A 12,349-nucleotide genomic window follows, 5' to 3' on the forward strand; every position below is an offset into this window, starting at 1 on the left:
TCATCCCTTACTTGGGCAAAAATGACATTGAGTGCTCCTGGAGATGACAGCCTTAATTGAGTTCAATAGGAGTTTAGGCTGAGTAAGGCATGAGCAAACAAGTGTGCATTAGCCCATGAATAAAAAGCCTGATCCACAAATGTTTAGGAACACATGTAACACTGAGCAGAGGAGTGCTGAGGGGGTCCCTGCTGCTCTGGCCTTGCCGTTTGGGCAGGGGTCTGGCTACAGCATCCAGCACAACTGATGGTGATGCTGGGATGAGCTTGTTCAGGAGTGCAAAAATTCAAGGCTGGCTCAGTGGTTTGTTTCCATTCTGCCTCTTAATTTTTATTTATTTTCCTCCTTCAGAAGTCCATAGTCCTTGTTTCTGCTATTTTTTTGTCCACTGGTGGGAACAGCAACTTCCTTTCTCAAATTATAATATAAAAGAGCTGCAAGCTGCAACGCCATAAATAATATTTTCTTACGGCCAGAACATCCAAGTCTAGGCAACACACCAAGAACAGCTACAACATTGTAAAACTCCAACACTTCTCCAGAATGGATTCACTAATTAAAAAATTACTCCTTTTAAAAAGCAGTTGAAAAATATTGGCTTTCCCATTGCAGCCTGTTGCTTGCTGCATCGAGAAGGAGCCCATCCTGCAAAGCCACAGCTGAGCTAGCCAGCAATCAGTCTGCCTTTCCCTCTAAAAAATGTTACCAAATAAATAGAAGGGGAGGGGGAGGGAAGAGAGAACACCTAATGGCATTCACTTCTTCAATTAATTAAAGAATTGCCACTTCAAAGCTGGAGAGAGATCCCCCAGGGCTGGGGCCATGGCAGCTTGCTGGGAACCAAACATCTCCAGCCCTTCCATTGCTGGACAAGAAGTTTCCCAGAGCTGGTCTCCCCTCCCACACCCCCCAGGATGTAGCAGCCCTTCCCTCCTCAGGCTGCTTCGCCAGTGGGGCATTTGCCTCCTGGAACCCACAGAAATATCTGTCAGCCCCCACAAGAGAACAGGGCTCAGAGCTGGGTGCATGGAGCCCCCCAAACCCCAGGGGTCTGTGGAAGAGGGAGAAGCCAGTGGTTGGAGAAGAGCCCCCACATCCACCTTCCTGCTCAGCTCTGGACCAGCATCTTTGCACTCTTCAGGACAGGATGGGGATGAACCACAGAGAGAGCCACCAGCAGTGCAGTGACACTGGTCCTGGCTGGGTTGTGCTGCTCAGCAGCGAGGTGGGGCCTTATTTTTTTCCTCCCCTTTGCCTTATAAGCACCTCTGCAAAAATAAAGCTCGTTTCCCAGGAGGTTCCCTTGAGGAGCTGACGACAGTTGCTTCTGGCCACTGGCCACGCTTGTGCCCCTGCATGAGCCCTTTGTAGGGTTAAATCCAGGCCTACAGCACCAGCCCAAAGCCAGAACCCCTAAAAAGCTTCAGAAACCTCAAAGTCTCACACTGCAGGGAAAACACCATCCCTGGGGATTGAGGAAACCCTTTCTCTAAGGAATACACACACTTTGGACTCAAACTCCATTGATAAGGCTCTTTCTTCTTTTTTTTTTTTTTTTATCTTTTCTTGCAGCAAGCATTCCTTTCACACCCACGCACACCCCGGCATCCTCAGCCATTGGTCTGCCGGCGCATCCGTCACACTTTCCGCCGGCCAGAGCAGATCCACATTTCAACTGCTTCCATCCCTCATCTCCTCTGGTGTTAACAGCCAGCGCAAACAAAGGGCTCGAACATCCATCGCCCCATTAAATTGTTTTCGTTTGTTTCTTCTGCCGCAGTTGGTTTGCGTTAGAGGGTTTGTCAAAGGGATTTCGGGTGGGCGCCTGATGCAGTGGCTGCTCTGACTTTGGGTGACACTGCAAGGGACACCCGTGACAGGGATTTTGCTCTGCCACGGGTGACAAGCCAGGGGAAACTGAAGGGTTTGCAAGCAACAGTGGGCAAAAGGAAAATGGAAACTTTTTGGGTGAGGGGAGGGAGAATCAACCTGGGGAGCAGCTGGGATAACAGCAGACAGAATGTGGGGAGCCCAAAGCCCTCTCTCTCACCCGGCTGCTTCTTTTCTCCTTGCACTGGAGGAAATGGGGACGAGCATTGGCTCAGCCGTTAGCAGAGCCCGTCCCGATTTCAAACAGATGTTGGGTTTGTGGCTGGATTTGGGCAGAAAGCTCTTGCTTTCCCCACATTTGCTGGCCATACCTCGTCAGGGATGCTGGCCCTGAACTGCTGTGGCTGGTTCTCCCTTTAGCTCACAAGAAGTTCTCTGAGCTCGCTGTGTGGGTGATGGATGATGTCCCACGCGGGCTGGCTTGTCCCCAAGCTGTCCACCTCTGCCTGCCCCACCACGAGCATCTGCCCAGGAATCATGAAGCCCAGATTCATACAGCTGGGGAAGAGCTCCACTCCCATCTGCAAAGCCACTGGGGCAGATGTTCACCAGTGGTCCAGCAGCTCATGGTGCCCCTGTCACTGTCATCTGTCATCAGCTCCTCGCTCCGGGCTCAGCCCACGGTGATGTTGCGACACTGCCCAGAGAGGATGAGCATCCCTCTTGCACAATCACATCCATCTCATCCATCTGCTCCTCAGCCTTTTCTGCTGCAGCTGCCTCTCAGCTGCATTGACTTGGGGGGCTCATATCACCCCCAGAATGGGGGAACAACTCCTTTCTGTCCTGGTAAGGGAATCCCACATGGTTCTGGAGTCAGTGTGTGAGTTGAGCAGGTGAGAAACAGCACCAGAGAGCTGAGGATGGCATTTCAGGGCTCCTTGGCATGTCCCCATTTTTCTCACCACTGAATTAATCAGATTTGTTTGTGCAGCCAAATCCTCACCCCATAACTGGTGAAACTGGGGGCATGAGCTGTCCTGCTCCCAGTGAACTGCCTCTCTTCAGCATCTCCCCATCAATCTGAGACAGGGCACCTTCTGTCCACCACCTCTCATGGACAGAGAACACCAGTGAGGCAGCTGTGGGGACACCTGGGGCATGTGAGGTCTGGAGGGGCACCACAGAGTAAAGGGGCAGCGAGGGTTGAGGGCACAGGGAGCTCAGCAGGGCCCGTCTGGGTGCTGAGCGTGACTCAGCACCGTGCCACACCTCATGAGTCACTCACTGCTTCCTGGTGCACCTTGAGTTTTCTCTTCCAGGTCTCTCCTGGCAGCACTGACCCAGCTGGGCCACCTGCCAGCAATGCAAGCTCTGCCTCACGTGCCTGCCAGCCCTCCTCTGCTGGCACTGTCACCCCTCGGCACGTGCCTGTGTGCTGCCGGTGCCAGGCAGCTTCTCAGGGACCCAAATCCCTAAAAAGCAATTTCTGGGCAGTGAGGTGAGACCCAGTGGGTACAAACACACCATGGGCACCAGCCATCCACTCACACCAGGGCAAAAAGGGGCAAAAGAGGGGCTTTGTGCCTGGTGGGCAATGAGCTGGGATGGGGTCTTTAGCTGGAAACTTAGGCAGAGCCCACCTGCACGTGGGCAGGGATGAGGAAACACAAAGTGAGGAGATCACCTACACCCTTCTCAATGGGAGACTGAGCATAAAACCATAACAAACAAACAACCCCAAAAACCAACCAAACAAAAAACAAACCAAAAAACCCAACAAAGACAAAAACAAAAAAAAAAAAGCAAGGGGAGGACAGATGAGTTTCCAGGATCTGAGTCCAAAGGGATGAGACAGGGACCGCAGTCAGCCTCATCTGCTGAATATGAATACACCTCCAGCCTGGCTCTGCCATCACCCCAGCCCAGTGATTTGCCCCGAATTTGCCTGGAGAGGCAGGGGGGCTGCAGCTGGGTGAGCATCCCACAGCACTCAGTGGGCACCAGGTGCCTTGGACCACCCCAGGAAGAGCAGAGATTGCAAGAAGGTGGAAATGCAGGGACCAGAGCAGGACAGGGGTGCAGGAGCATCCTCCAGACCCTGGCAGCAGCCCGGTGGCCCTGGTGGCCCCGGTGGCCCTGGTGGCCCCGGGGCAGGTGCTACTCGCAGGCCAGCTTCCCGTCGAAGCTGGAGAGGGCGATGGCGAAGGCCTGCAGGGCGCACAGGGGGTAGTTGTAGTCCATGGTGAAGGCGTCATCTGCCACACGCCCAAACTGCATCACGATGTAGTCAGCTGTGAGAGAGAGGGGAGCCACCGGGCTGTCACCTGTGCACCCAGCCTGCCTTTCCCCAGCCAGCCCACGCTGCAGAGGCCCAAAGAAGCTGCCCACGCACCCCCACCCGAACTCAGCCTGTGATTCCTGTGCTGTGCTGCAGCACACATCACCAAACAGCATCGTTTTCCCATGGCACCCTCTGGTCCCTCCAGCGCACCGCTCCCTGGGTGCCACAGCCCCCCAAGGGACAGGGACCCACTCACCCCACCCCCCCAACCGTGGGATTGCTGCTGCTGGAGGGCGGGTGACAGGAAATCTGTAAAAATAACCAGGGGCCCTCAAGAGGCTTTTTCTGTCCGGTAACCCAACACCCCGGAGGCCAAGGGCTTCTGACTGCGCCGGACAGGTGACGAGCAGCCGCATCCAGGCAGAGCTGCTGCCACCCCTGAGGGACTGTCCCCAAGGCAGTGCACCCCAGGGTGAGCCTGCCAGCAGCGTGGGGTGTGTGCTGGGGACTGTGCTCTGGGCTGAGTGGGTGGCTGCAGTGTGATGGGGGCTCAGCACCCCACAGGATCTGTCCTTGCCCTAAATCTGCCTGGCAACAGGAGCCCCACACGCTGCCCCTGCCAGCACCAGGGCCTAAGGGCAGGTCTTGCAGGGAGTCCTGTCTGGCTTCATCCCAGCTCCAGCAAAGGCAGGCAGGACTCCAGAGCATGAAAAAACTGAACTTCAACAAAAACAGTGGGTGCTGAGGCCAGCCCATGAGGCAGTGCTCCTTCACCCTATCCCCTGTCCCAGCTTACGGTCACTGCTGTGCACGATCTGGAAATTTTTGACGGAGGCGTGGGTGACCCGGCCGTGGAAATTGAGGACGTAGGACTGGGTCTCATCGTTCCACACTGGGGCTTTGTTGTGCAGCTCGATCACGTTGTCCATGTTCCTGTTCTGCCATCGCATCAGGAGGCCGTCGTTATCCTGGGGAGGGGAGCAGAGTTGGGGTGACCCCTCCAGAGCCCTGCCACCTCCTGTGGCATCCTGGGGGATGCTCTGTAACAGCACCCAGCTGGAAATGGGATCTATCATGGGGAAAAAAACCAGACACCATGTCTCCCACCTCCCAGGGACACTTTGAGTTTCAGGGACACCTGAAAGCCTCTCCATGCCCCAAGATGGGTAAAACCCAAGGTGGTGCCCAGCAAACCCAGCTCCCAAGGAGTTTCTCCCAGTCTGGCCCTTGACTTACGTTCCGGGGCCGGATGGGCACCCTCTCACAGTCAGAATTCATCCCAGGGATGATGACAGTCATCTTCCGGGGGCCTTTGAACCCTAAAACGTTGGTCTCCTGCAAGAGAAACCCTGTCCCTAAAACCAGCAACCACCGTGGGTTTCAGCCGTTCATGGGGGCTGAACGAGGGCTCGGGGGTGGCTCCAGCCCACCCCACATGTCTGCAAGCCCCAGTGAAGGGGTGCAGGGTGGGAAGCCCTCTCTCCCTGCCCGGGAGAGATGGGAAGGGGCTCCCTGTGTGGCTGCTCTTACGTAGACCACGGCCGAGAGCTCCTGCCGCACGTTGGACCAGTCAGCGTTGGCCCTGTCGGGGTTGGCGCCGTTGTCGAACACGGTGAACCTCGTTCCCATCAGGTTGGATCTGCAGCCAAGGGTGGGACATGGCTATGGCTGAGGCCACCAAGTCCCCTCTGCCCCCTCTGTAACCTCTCTCCAGGCACAGCCTTGGTTTTGGTCTGGCTGCAAAGCCCAGGTGCTGCTCCCCACCAATGCAGAGCTCCCCACTCTCCAGTGATTTTCTTGGGTTCAAGGGTCCCCTAAATCTGGGTGTGATAGGATGCTGCCACCACGGGGACCCCCAGCATTGCTGTGTGGCTGCTGGCAGTGCAGGCTGGGACTTGCCAGGTGCCTTTTCCAGCCATGACCTGTCTGCTGGGAGGAACCGGCCAAGCTTGTTTTCCCCTCTCAGCCCCCCACCACTCCTCAGGTCAGACACGGCAGTGGGAAATGCTGAATTTGATCTCCTGTCTGTGCAAGCCATAGCTTGGGACAGCCTGTAAACCATGGAGTGGGAAGAGGGTGCTGCAGAAATGGGGTGCCACCAAACTGGGGTGCCAGCTCTGCTCCTACCTCAGCTTGCCAATGAAGTTCTCTCCACCCCGTGACAGGTCAGTGGGGTCGATGGAGATGAGGTAGTTGGAGGTTTTGCTCTTCTTACGCTTTCTCCCAGCAAGGAGAAACACCTGGTAGAGCAGTGGGACCATGTGGGAAAGGGACATTGTCACTGCCATCATCTCTGCTGTCCCTCAACAAGTCACTGCCATGACCTTGAGCAAGTCATGAAGATGATCCCCAAAATACTGTCTGCATTACAGGGCAGGAGGGGCTGAGCCCAGCCCAGCTTTAGTGGCTCTCCAGCCACTGTTAGCTCATCCTCCCAGGCACCACCCACAGGAACTGCAGCAGAGGGGAGCAGCCTCATTCAGGACACACCAGCACAGGGGGGTGAGGCCAGCATCCCCCCAAACCCTGAGGGTGCTCTCTGGGATGGCTGCAGAGCCCCAGAGGTCTCCATGCCCCCACCCCAAATCACCTTCTTGTCATTGTCCAAGTGAAGGTAGTAGGTGGGGTAAAGCCCCCTGTCCATGCCCTTCTTGTCCCGTGTCACCCGGCACTTGACGGTCACGCCCTGCGGCGCCGGCTGCAGCACGAACTCCTCCAGGTTTTCCACCTCGATGACAGGGGATGGGGGTCTCTCCTCCTTCTGCTGCAGCATGAGAGGGGATGGTGAGCCCAGAGCCCCCCGCCCTTCCTCCCCAGCTAGGGGCTATCCATTGCCCCTAGCCTCTGCAGCTGGTGGCTTTGGGGACTCTCTGGTGGCTCTCACTGGGGGATGCTGCAAAGCTCCTGACCTGCCCTGAGGGGAAGAGCTGCTCTTCCCCACCCTGAGGGGTTCCCCACGGCTCTCAGGGGTCTTTTGTACCTTCTTTGATTTCTTTGCTTTCCCCTTCTTGTTGGAGTTTTTCTGCAAGGTCTCTGGGGTCTCCTCCTCACTCTCAGCCCCTTTGAGAGGAACTGCTGGCAGGAACAGGTAGGGACACAGAAGGGAGAAGATCCTGACTCTACTGAGCCCCAAAATCAAGCTCAGCATAGACCCATGCCAAGCTCCCTGCACCCCCAGAAGCTCCACCAGAACCCACCACCCTCCAGTGCCAGGCTCTCACGTTTCTTTTTGGATTTTTTCTCTTTTGGGGGGTCCCCACCAGTCTGAAAGAGGGATGCTGGGTTTTTCTTCTTATCCGACCTAATGGGTTTGGTGCTGGAGTCGGAATCATCCTCTTCATCACTGCTGGTGGCAGCTGTAGGGACATGGGGGACATGGTCACACAACACTGGGGGCTGTGGGCTCAGGGTGATGCCATCAGGCAGCAGGACTGGCTGCCACCTCCTCCTGCTCATCCCATACCTTTCTTCTTGCTTTTCTTCTCCTTCTTCACCTGGAACACGGTCATTGGCTCCTTCTTGGTGCTTTTGGCAGATTTGGCTTTGCTGTCAGGGTCACTCTTGTCTTCTGCTGGGACAGAGGAGCTGATGAGCAGCCAGCCAGGGGGATGGGAATGGGCAGTGTTGGGGACAAGGAGGGGACAGGGTCGGAGCAGCAGAAAGGGCTGAGCTGGGGGGAGATCGCTTGGGGAGGGGGCGATGGCTCTGCAGCCCCCTGAGCCTCCCAGGACAGTGAAGGCACTTCCCTGGTCCCAGCAAGATCCCAGAGCTGGGCTTAAGCCATCCCTGTCCCCTGGGCACTCACCCTTCAGCTTCAGCTTCTTCTCCCCCCCGCCTGAGAGGGGCTCTTTGGGAACCTTCTTCTTGAGCTTTTTTGGCGGGTTCTTATTCTCCACCTCTTCTTCCTCTTCCTCATCATCCTCATCCTCAGCCGGCTCTGCCCAGAGGTGACCACGGCATCAGCCAACACACCGGCCCTCCTGCTGTCCCCCGGGGTGGTGGCGGGGGTCCGGCCCTGCTGCTGTCCCCCGGGGTGGTGGCGGGGGTCCGGCCCTGCTGCTGTCCCCCGGGGTGGTGGCGGGGGTCCGGCCCTCCTGCTGTCCCCCGGGGTGGTGGCCGGGGTCCGGCCCTGCTGCTGTCCCCCGGGGTGGTGGCCGGGGTCCGGCCCTCCTGCTGTCCCCTGGGGTGGTGGCGGGGGTCCGGCCCTCCTGCTGTCCCCCCGGGGTGGTGGCGGGGTCCGGCCCTCCTGCTGTCCCCCCGGGGTGGTGGCGGGGGTCCGGCCCTCCTGCTGTCCCCCCGGGGTGGTGGCGGGGGTCCGGCCCTGCTGCTGTCCCCCGGGGTGGTGGCGGGGGTCCGGCCCTCCTGCTGTCCCCCGGGGTGGTGGCCGGGGTCCGGCCCTGCTGCTGTCCCCCGGGGTGGTGGCCGGGGTCCCGCGGGGCTGGGGCCGTGTCCAGCGCCGGGCAGCGCGGCCGCAGCCACAGCGCTCTCTCGCGGCCGCAGCCCAGCCCAGCCCAGCCGCTTTTCGCTCCCGAAAAGTGTCCGGGGAGCTCAGTGCCACCCACCCAGGGAGTGTGTCACCCCCCTCTGCCCCTCTCCCCCTCGATACCAACTCCCCGAGCAGGGCAATGAGCGCAGCTCCGCTGCCACATCCCCGTTTCTCCCAGGTCCGTAGCTGGGTTTTAGGCAAAAAGCTCTGCCGGGGATGTGCAGAGCTCCAGCAGTGCCCCAGCAGTGTCCCACCAGAGCTCCAGCAGTGCCCCAGCAGTGCCCCAGCAGTGCCCCAGCAGAGCCCCAGCAGAGAGAGCCCCAGCGGGCACTGGGAGCACCGACGGCGCTATCAGGACTCGGTACAGGGGGACACGAGGTGACGCGAGGTGACACGAGCAAGTGCCCGCAGAGGGGTGGGTGTTGCCCCTTCACCTTGTGGCTTCTTAGAGCCCTTGGGCACTTGGGAGCGGGCAGCCAGGCTTTCCTTCTTCTTCCGAGGCTCCTTGGTGAATTTGGAGGAGGGGTCCTTGTCGCTCTCCTCCTCCCCCTTCTCCTCCTTCTTCTTCCTCACCTTCTTCACCCCTGTGTATTTCAAGAGATGCCCATGATGGAGAGTGCCTCAGGTGCAGGGTGGGACACCCCATTTCCCCCCATTTCTGTAGGGCTCTGGGGGATCTGTGCTCACCCTGTGCTGGGGCTGGAGCCTCCTCTGCAGCCCCTGCCTCACTCGGCTTCTTCACCCGTGGCCGCCGTGGTTTGGCCTCGGGCTCCAGCCCGGGCTCCTGCCTCTTCTTCTTCAGCTTCTGCCCTCATGGACGGTGCTGCAGAGGTGGTGCCAGCCTTAAACACCTTCTCCCTTTGCAGGGAACCCCTGCTCAATCAGCACTGGGTCCCTTTCAGAAATACAGCCGGGCTTTTCCCTGGCCCAGCACGGGAGCAGGGGACACGCTCTGGGACAGGGACACACTGACACCTTCCAAAGTGTGACTTACCATGGGCAGCCCCCCGAGGAAGGCAGAGGGAGGAAAACAGAAAGGTCTGTTAGCAGACACACAGAACATCTGCCCTGGAGATGAGGGAGGTGATGATGGTGCTGCTGTGACACCGTGTCAGCACAGAGGGACAAATCTCACTGTGGCCATGGGGACCCTGGCTGGGAGCCGCTCTGGGCACTGGTGGCCACGCTGGGTACCTGAGCTGGGACAGGGGCATAGGGAGGGGCAGAGAGCCTGGACTCTCACCTCTATCTGCTCTCACACCCTCAAGAGGCTCCTGTGGATGGCAAGGAGGTCAGCAGGAGCAGGGAAGCAGGAGGATTAGGCACAGCACACCTAATCCCGGTTAGCTGGGGCTATAAATAACCCCGATTTACCAAATACAGAGCATGTGGGTCAGTGCCTGGCTCTGGGCAGGAGGTATTTGGGGAGTGGGTGTCAGCTCAGGGCTCTCAGAAAGTGATCTCAGCAAATCCAGGTGCACCAAGGCTTCCACTGCCCAACAGAGCATCTTCCCCCTTGCAGGGGTTTCACTTCTCTCTCGTGCTCCAGGGCAGTGTGTGAAGGGGTTTTGCGAAAGTGGGATGCTGATGGATCCCAGTGGGATCCCAGGACTGTGAATTTGGGGAGGGGGAGCTGGGGGCTCCATGGTGGAGCTAGGAACTGGCTGCTTTCTTCCGTGTCATGAGCTCACACAGAAAATCTCCTTTGCACCCCCTAATCCCTTAAGCAGCTGCAGGGTGGGCAACCACTCCCTTACTTAACAAAGCCCTTCAAGGAGGAACTGCTGATTAAAAATTAAATTGGGTGGGGGATAAAATTGCTGCTGAGACCCTTCCAAGGCTGGGGGGCACGTGGGGGCTGCTCTGAAATTCAGGGAAGGGGGATCTGACTCTCAGGATCATGGCCTGGGGAAAGTGAGTCACAGTTTACAGCTTAACTGAGGGGCTTAATTAAACTGTTATCTAAGAACTAGGAACCCTCCTCATGGGCTGCTTCCAAGTGACGGGAGGGGGGATTCAGAAGGGTGCACAAAGAAGGGAGGGCTGTGGAATTGCCTCTATCCACCTGCTCTGGAGGGGGTTCCCAAAAATCTCATGCCCTCACAGGCTGCAGCACCCCAGTAGAGCAGCCCCAAATCAGTCTTGGTGTGGACTCTGGGGTTTGAGGGTCTCTGATGTCCCCAGCCCTTGGGGACAGCTCACAGCAGGGGATGGTGGCACATGGGATGGAGGGGAAGGATTTTTTCTCACCTGTTTGGGCTTGTGCTGCTGGGGGCTCCCCGGCTCTTCACTGGGGCTGTGGGACACAGAAACCAAAGGGGTGAGGGCTTTCAGCCCTCCACAGACCCTGGGGGCACGAGATTGCCCCAATTTTTGGTAAAAGGGGAAAGGTCAGTCTTTCATTTGGTTCCAGCAGCATTTCCCTGTCTTGAGCTTGCCTGACATCACCCTTCCTAACCAGGAGCACAGGACAGGCTCTGCTTTGGCCAGGGGGGGACAGCAAGGAGCTTAATTTGGGGATCCCCATCTAACAAACTTTTCCTCTCTGTAAATCCACGAGCATCATCCCACCAACCCTTAAAAAAACAACACTGTGATAAAACTGCTCACTAAACTGTGTTGAAATTGAAAACAGGAGAAAAGGAGGGAGGAGAGGGGAGTCTGCTGGGGGTGCCCAGTATATCACCCACCCAGCAGATCCCACACTGCAGATCCCACCCCACATCACTCACCCAGCAGATCCCACACTGCAGATCCCACCCTGTAAATTGCATCCCACAGATCCCACACTGCGGATCCACCCCGTGGATCCCACCCCACCTATCCCACCCCACCGATCCCACCCTGTCCCCAGCACCGACCTGTCGGCAGCCCAGACCTCCCGCAGGATCTCCGTCTGCAGCGGCATCGCTCCTGGCACGGCTCGGCTCGGCTCGGCTCGGCTCGGCTCGGCTCGGCTCGGTGCTGCCCTGCCCTGCAGCCCCTGGCAGCCCAGGGCCAGGGCCACGGGGTCAGTCCCAGCCCCAGGAGCCAGAGCGGCCTCGCAGCTTCCCCTCGGCCGCCTCCGCAATCTCTGTGCTGGGAGGAGGAGAAGGGAAAGGAGGAAGAGCAGGTGGAGGAGGTGATTAACTTTATTTCTCCTGAAACTCGGTTAATAGGATTTCAGGGGCTGGCAGCCAGGCAGAGCAGCTGGCAGGGAGTAACCACAGGAAAAGGGGGCTCTGCAGGAATGCAGGGGGTCAGCCAGCCCCCAGACCCTTTTGGGGTGCACAGGTTCCCCCCTGGCTGGTTGGGGTCCCTGGCACAGCGCAGCCAGTGGGCAGGGGAGTGGCTCCCTGACCGTGTTTAGGGTTATCCTCCCTGGGTATGTTTGTTTTTCACCCAACAATGTCTCCTTGAAGAGCAGGATTTGGGCTGTTTTGTGTGAGCTGTGCATGGAGACCCCATTCAGGGGAAGGCAGCATCCCAGCTCTGGGCGGTGCTGAGGGTTTCTGTGCTGAGCACTGCTCTTCCCTGACCCCTGTCCCACGTCCCGAGGTCTCTTTGGATGTGTTTCATAACCTCCTGTTCATGCCTCACCTCCTCATTACACCGCTTAACATTAAACTCTTGGTATTCCTCCTCGGAAGCCCCCATGGATGGTGGTGGGTTGCAAAGCCAGGCAAGCCAAGTGTCCCCAGTGTCCCCACCGGACCCTTGCCCAGCCCACCACGGTCCCCCCAAAACGCCCAGCCCCTGCTTGGTGCCAC

At 58.2% G+C, this 12,349-nt stretch overlaps 1 protein-coding gene across 1 annotated transcript; it reads right to left on the reverse strand.

Annotated features, from left to right (window-relative positions):
- Positions 1 to 3,990: 3,990 nt before the first annotated feature.
- On the reverse strand, positions 3,991 to 8,052 carry TULP1 (TUB like protein 1). Its single transcript, XM_018923394.3, has 10 exons — positions 7,920 to 8,052; positions 7,578 to 7,682; positions 7,336 to 7,470; positions 7,095 to 7,186; positions 6,705 to 6,878; positions 6,242 to 6,354; positions 5,645 to 5,753; positions 5,351 to 5,449; positions 4,911 to 5,082; positions 3,991 to 4,124 (listed from the first exon to the last, which is right to left on the reverse strand). Exons 2-10 carry the CDS (start codon positions 7,621 to 7,623, stop codon positions 3,991 to 3,993), a joined length of 1,074 nt encoding a protein of 357 aa, XP_018778939.3. The 5' UTR covers positions 7,624 to 7,682; positions 7,920 to 8,052.
- Positions 8,053 to 12,349: the final 4,297 nt, after the last annotated feature.

Source organism: Serinus canaria, chromosome 26 (assembly GCF_022539315.1).
Source record: "Serinus canaria isolate serCan28SL12 chromosome 26, serCan2020, whole genome shotgun sequence".
Taxonomy (NCBI): domain Eukaryota; kingdom Metazoa; phylum Chordata; class Aves; order Passeriformes; family Fringillidae; genus Serinus; species Serinus canaria.

Coding starts and splice junctions, on each gene's coding strand:
- TULP1 (XM_018923394.3), bottom strand. CDS start 7,623: ATGACCGTGTTCCAGGTGAAGAAGGAGAAGAAAAGCAAGAAGAAAG. Junction 6,355..6,704: donor ACTTGGACAATGACAAGAAG/GTGATTTGGGGT, acceptor CTGCTCTACCAG/GTGTTTCTCCTTGCTGGGAG. Junction 4,125..4,910: donor GATCGTGCACAGCAGTGACC/GTAAGCTGGGAC, acceptor TCTCTCTCACAG/CTGACTACATCGTGATGCAG.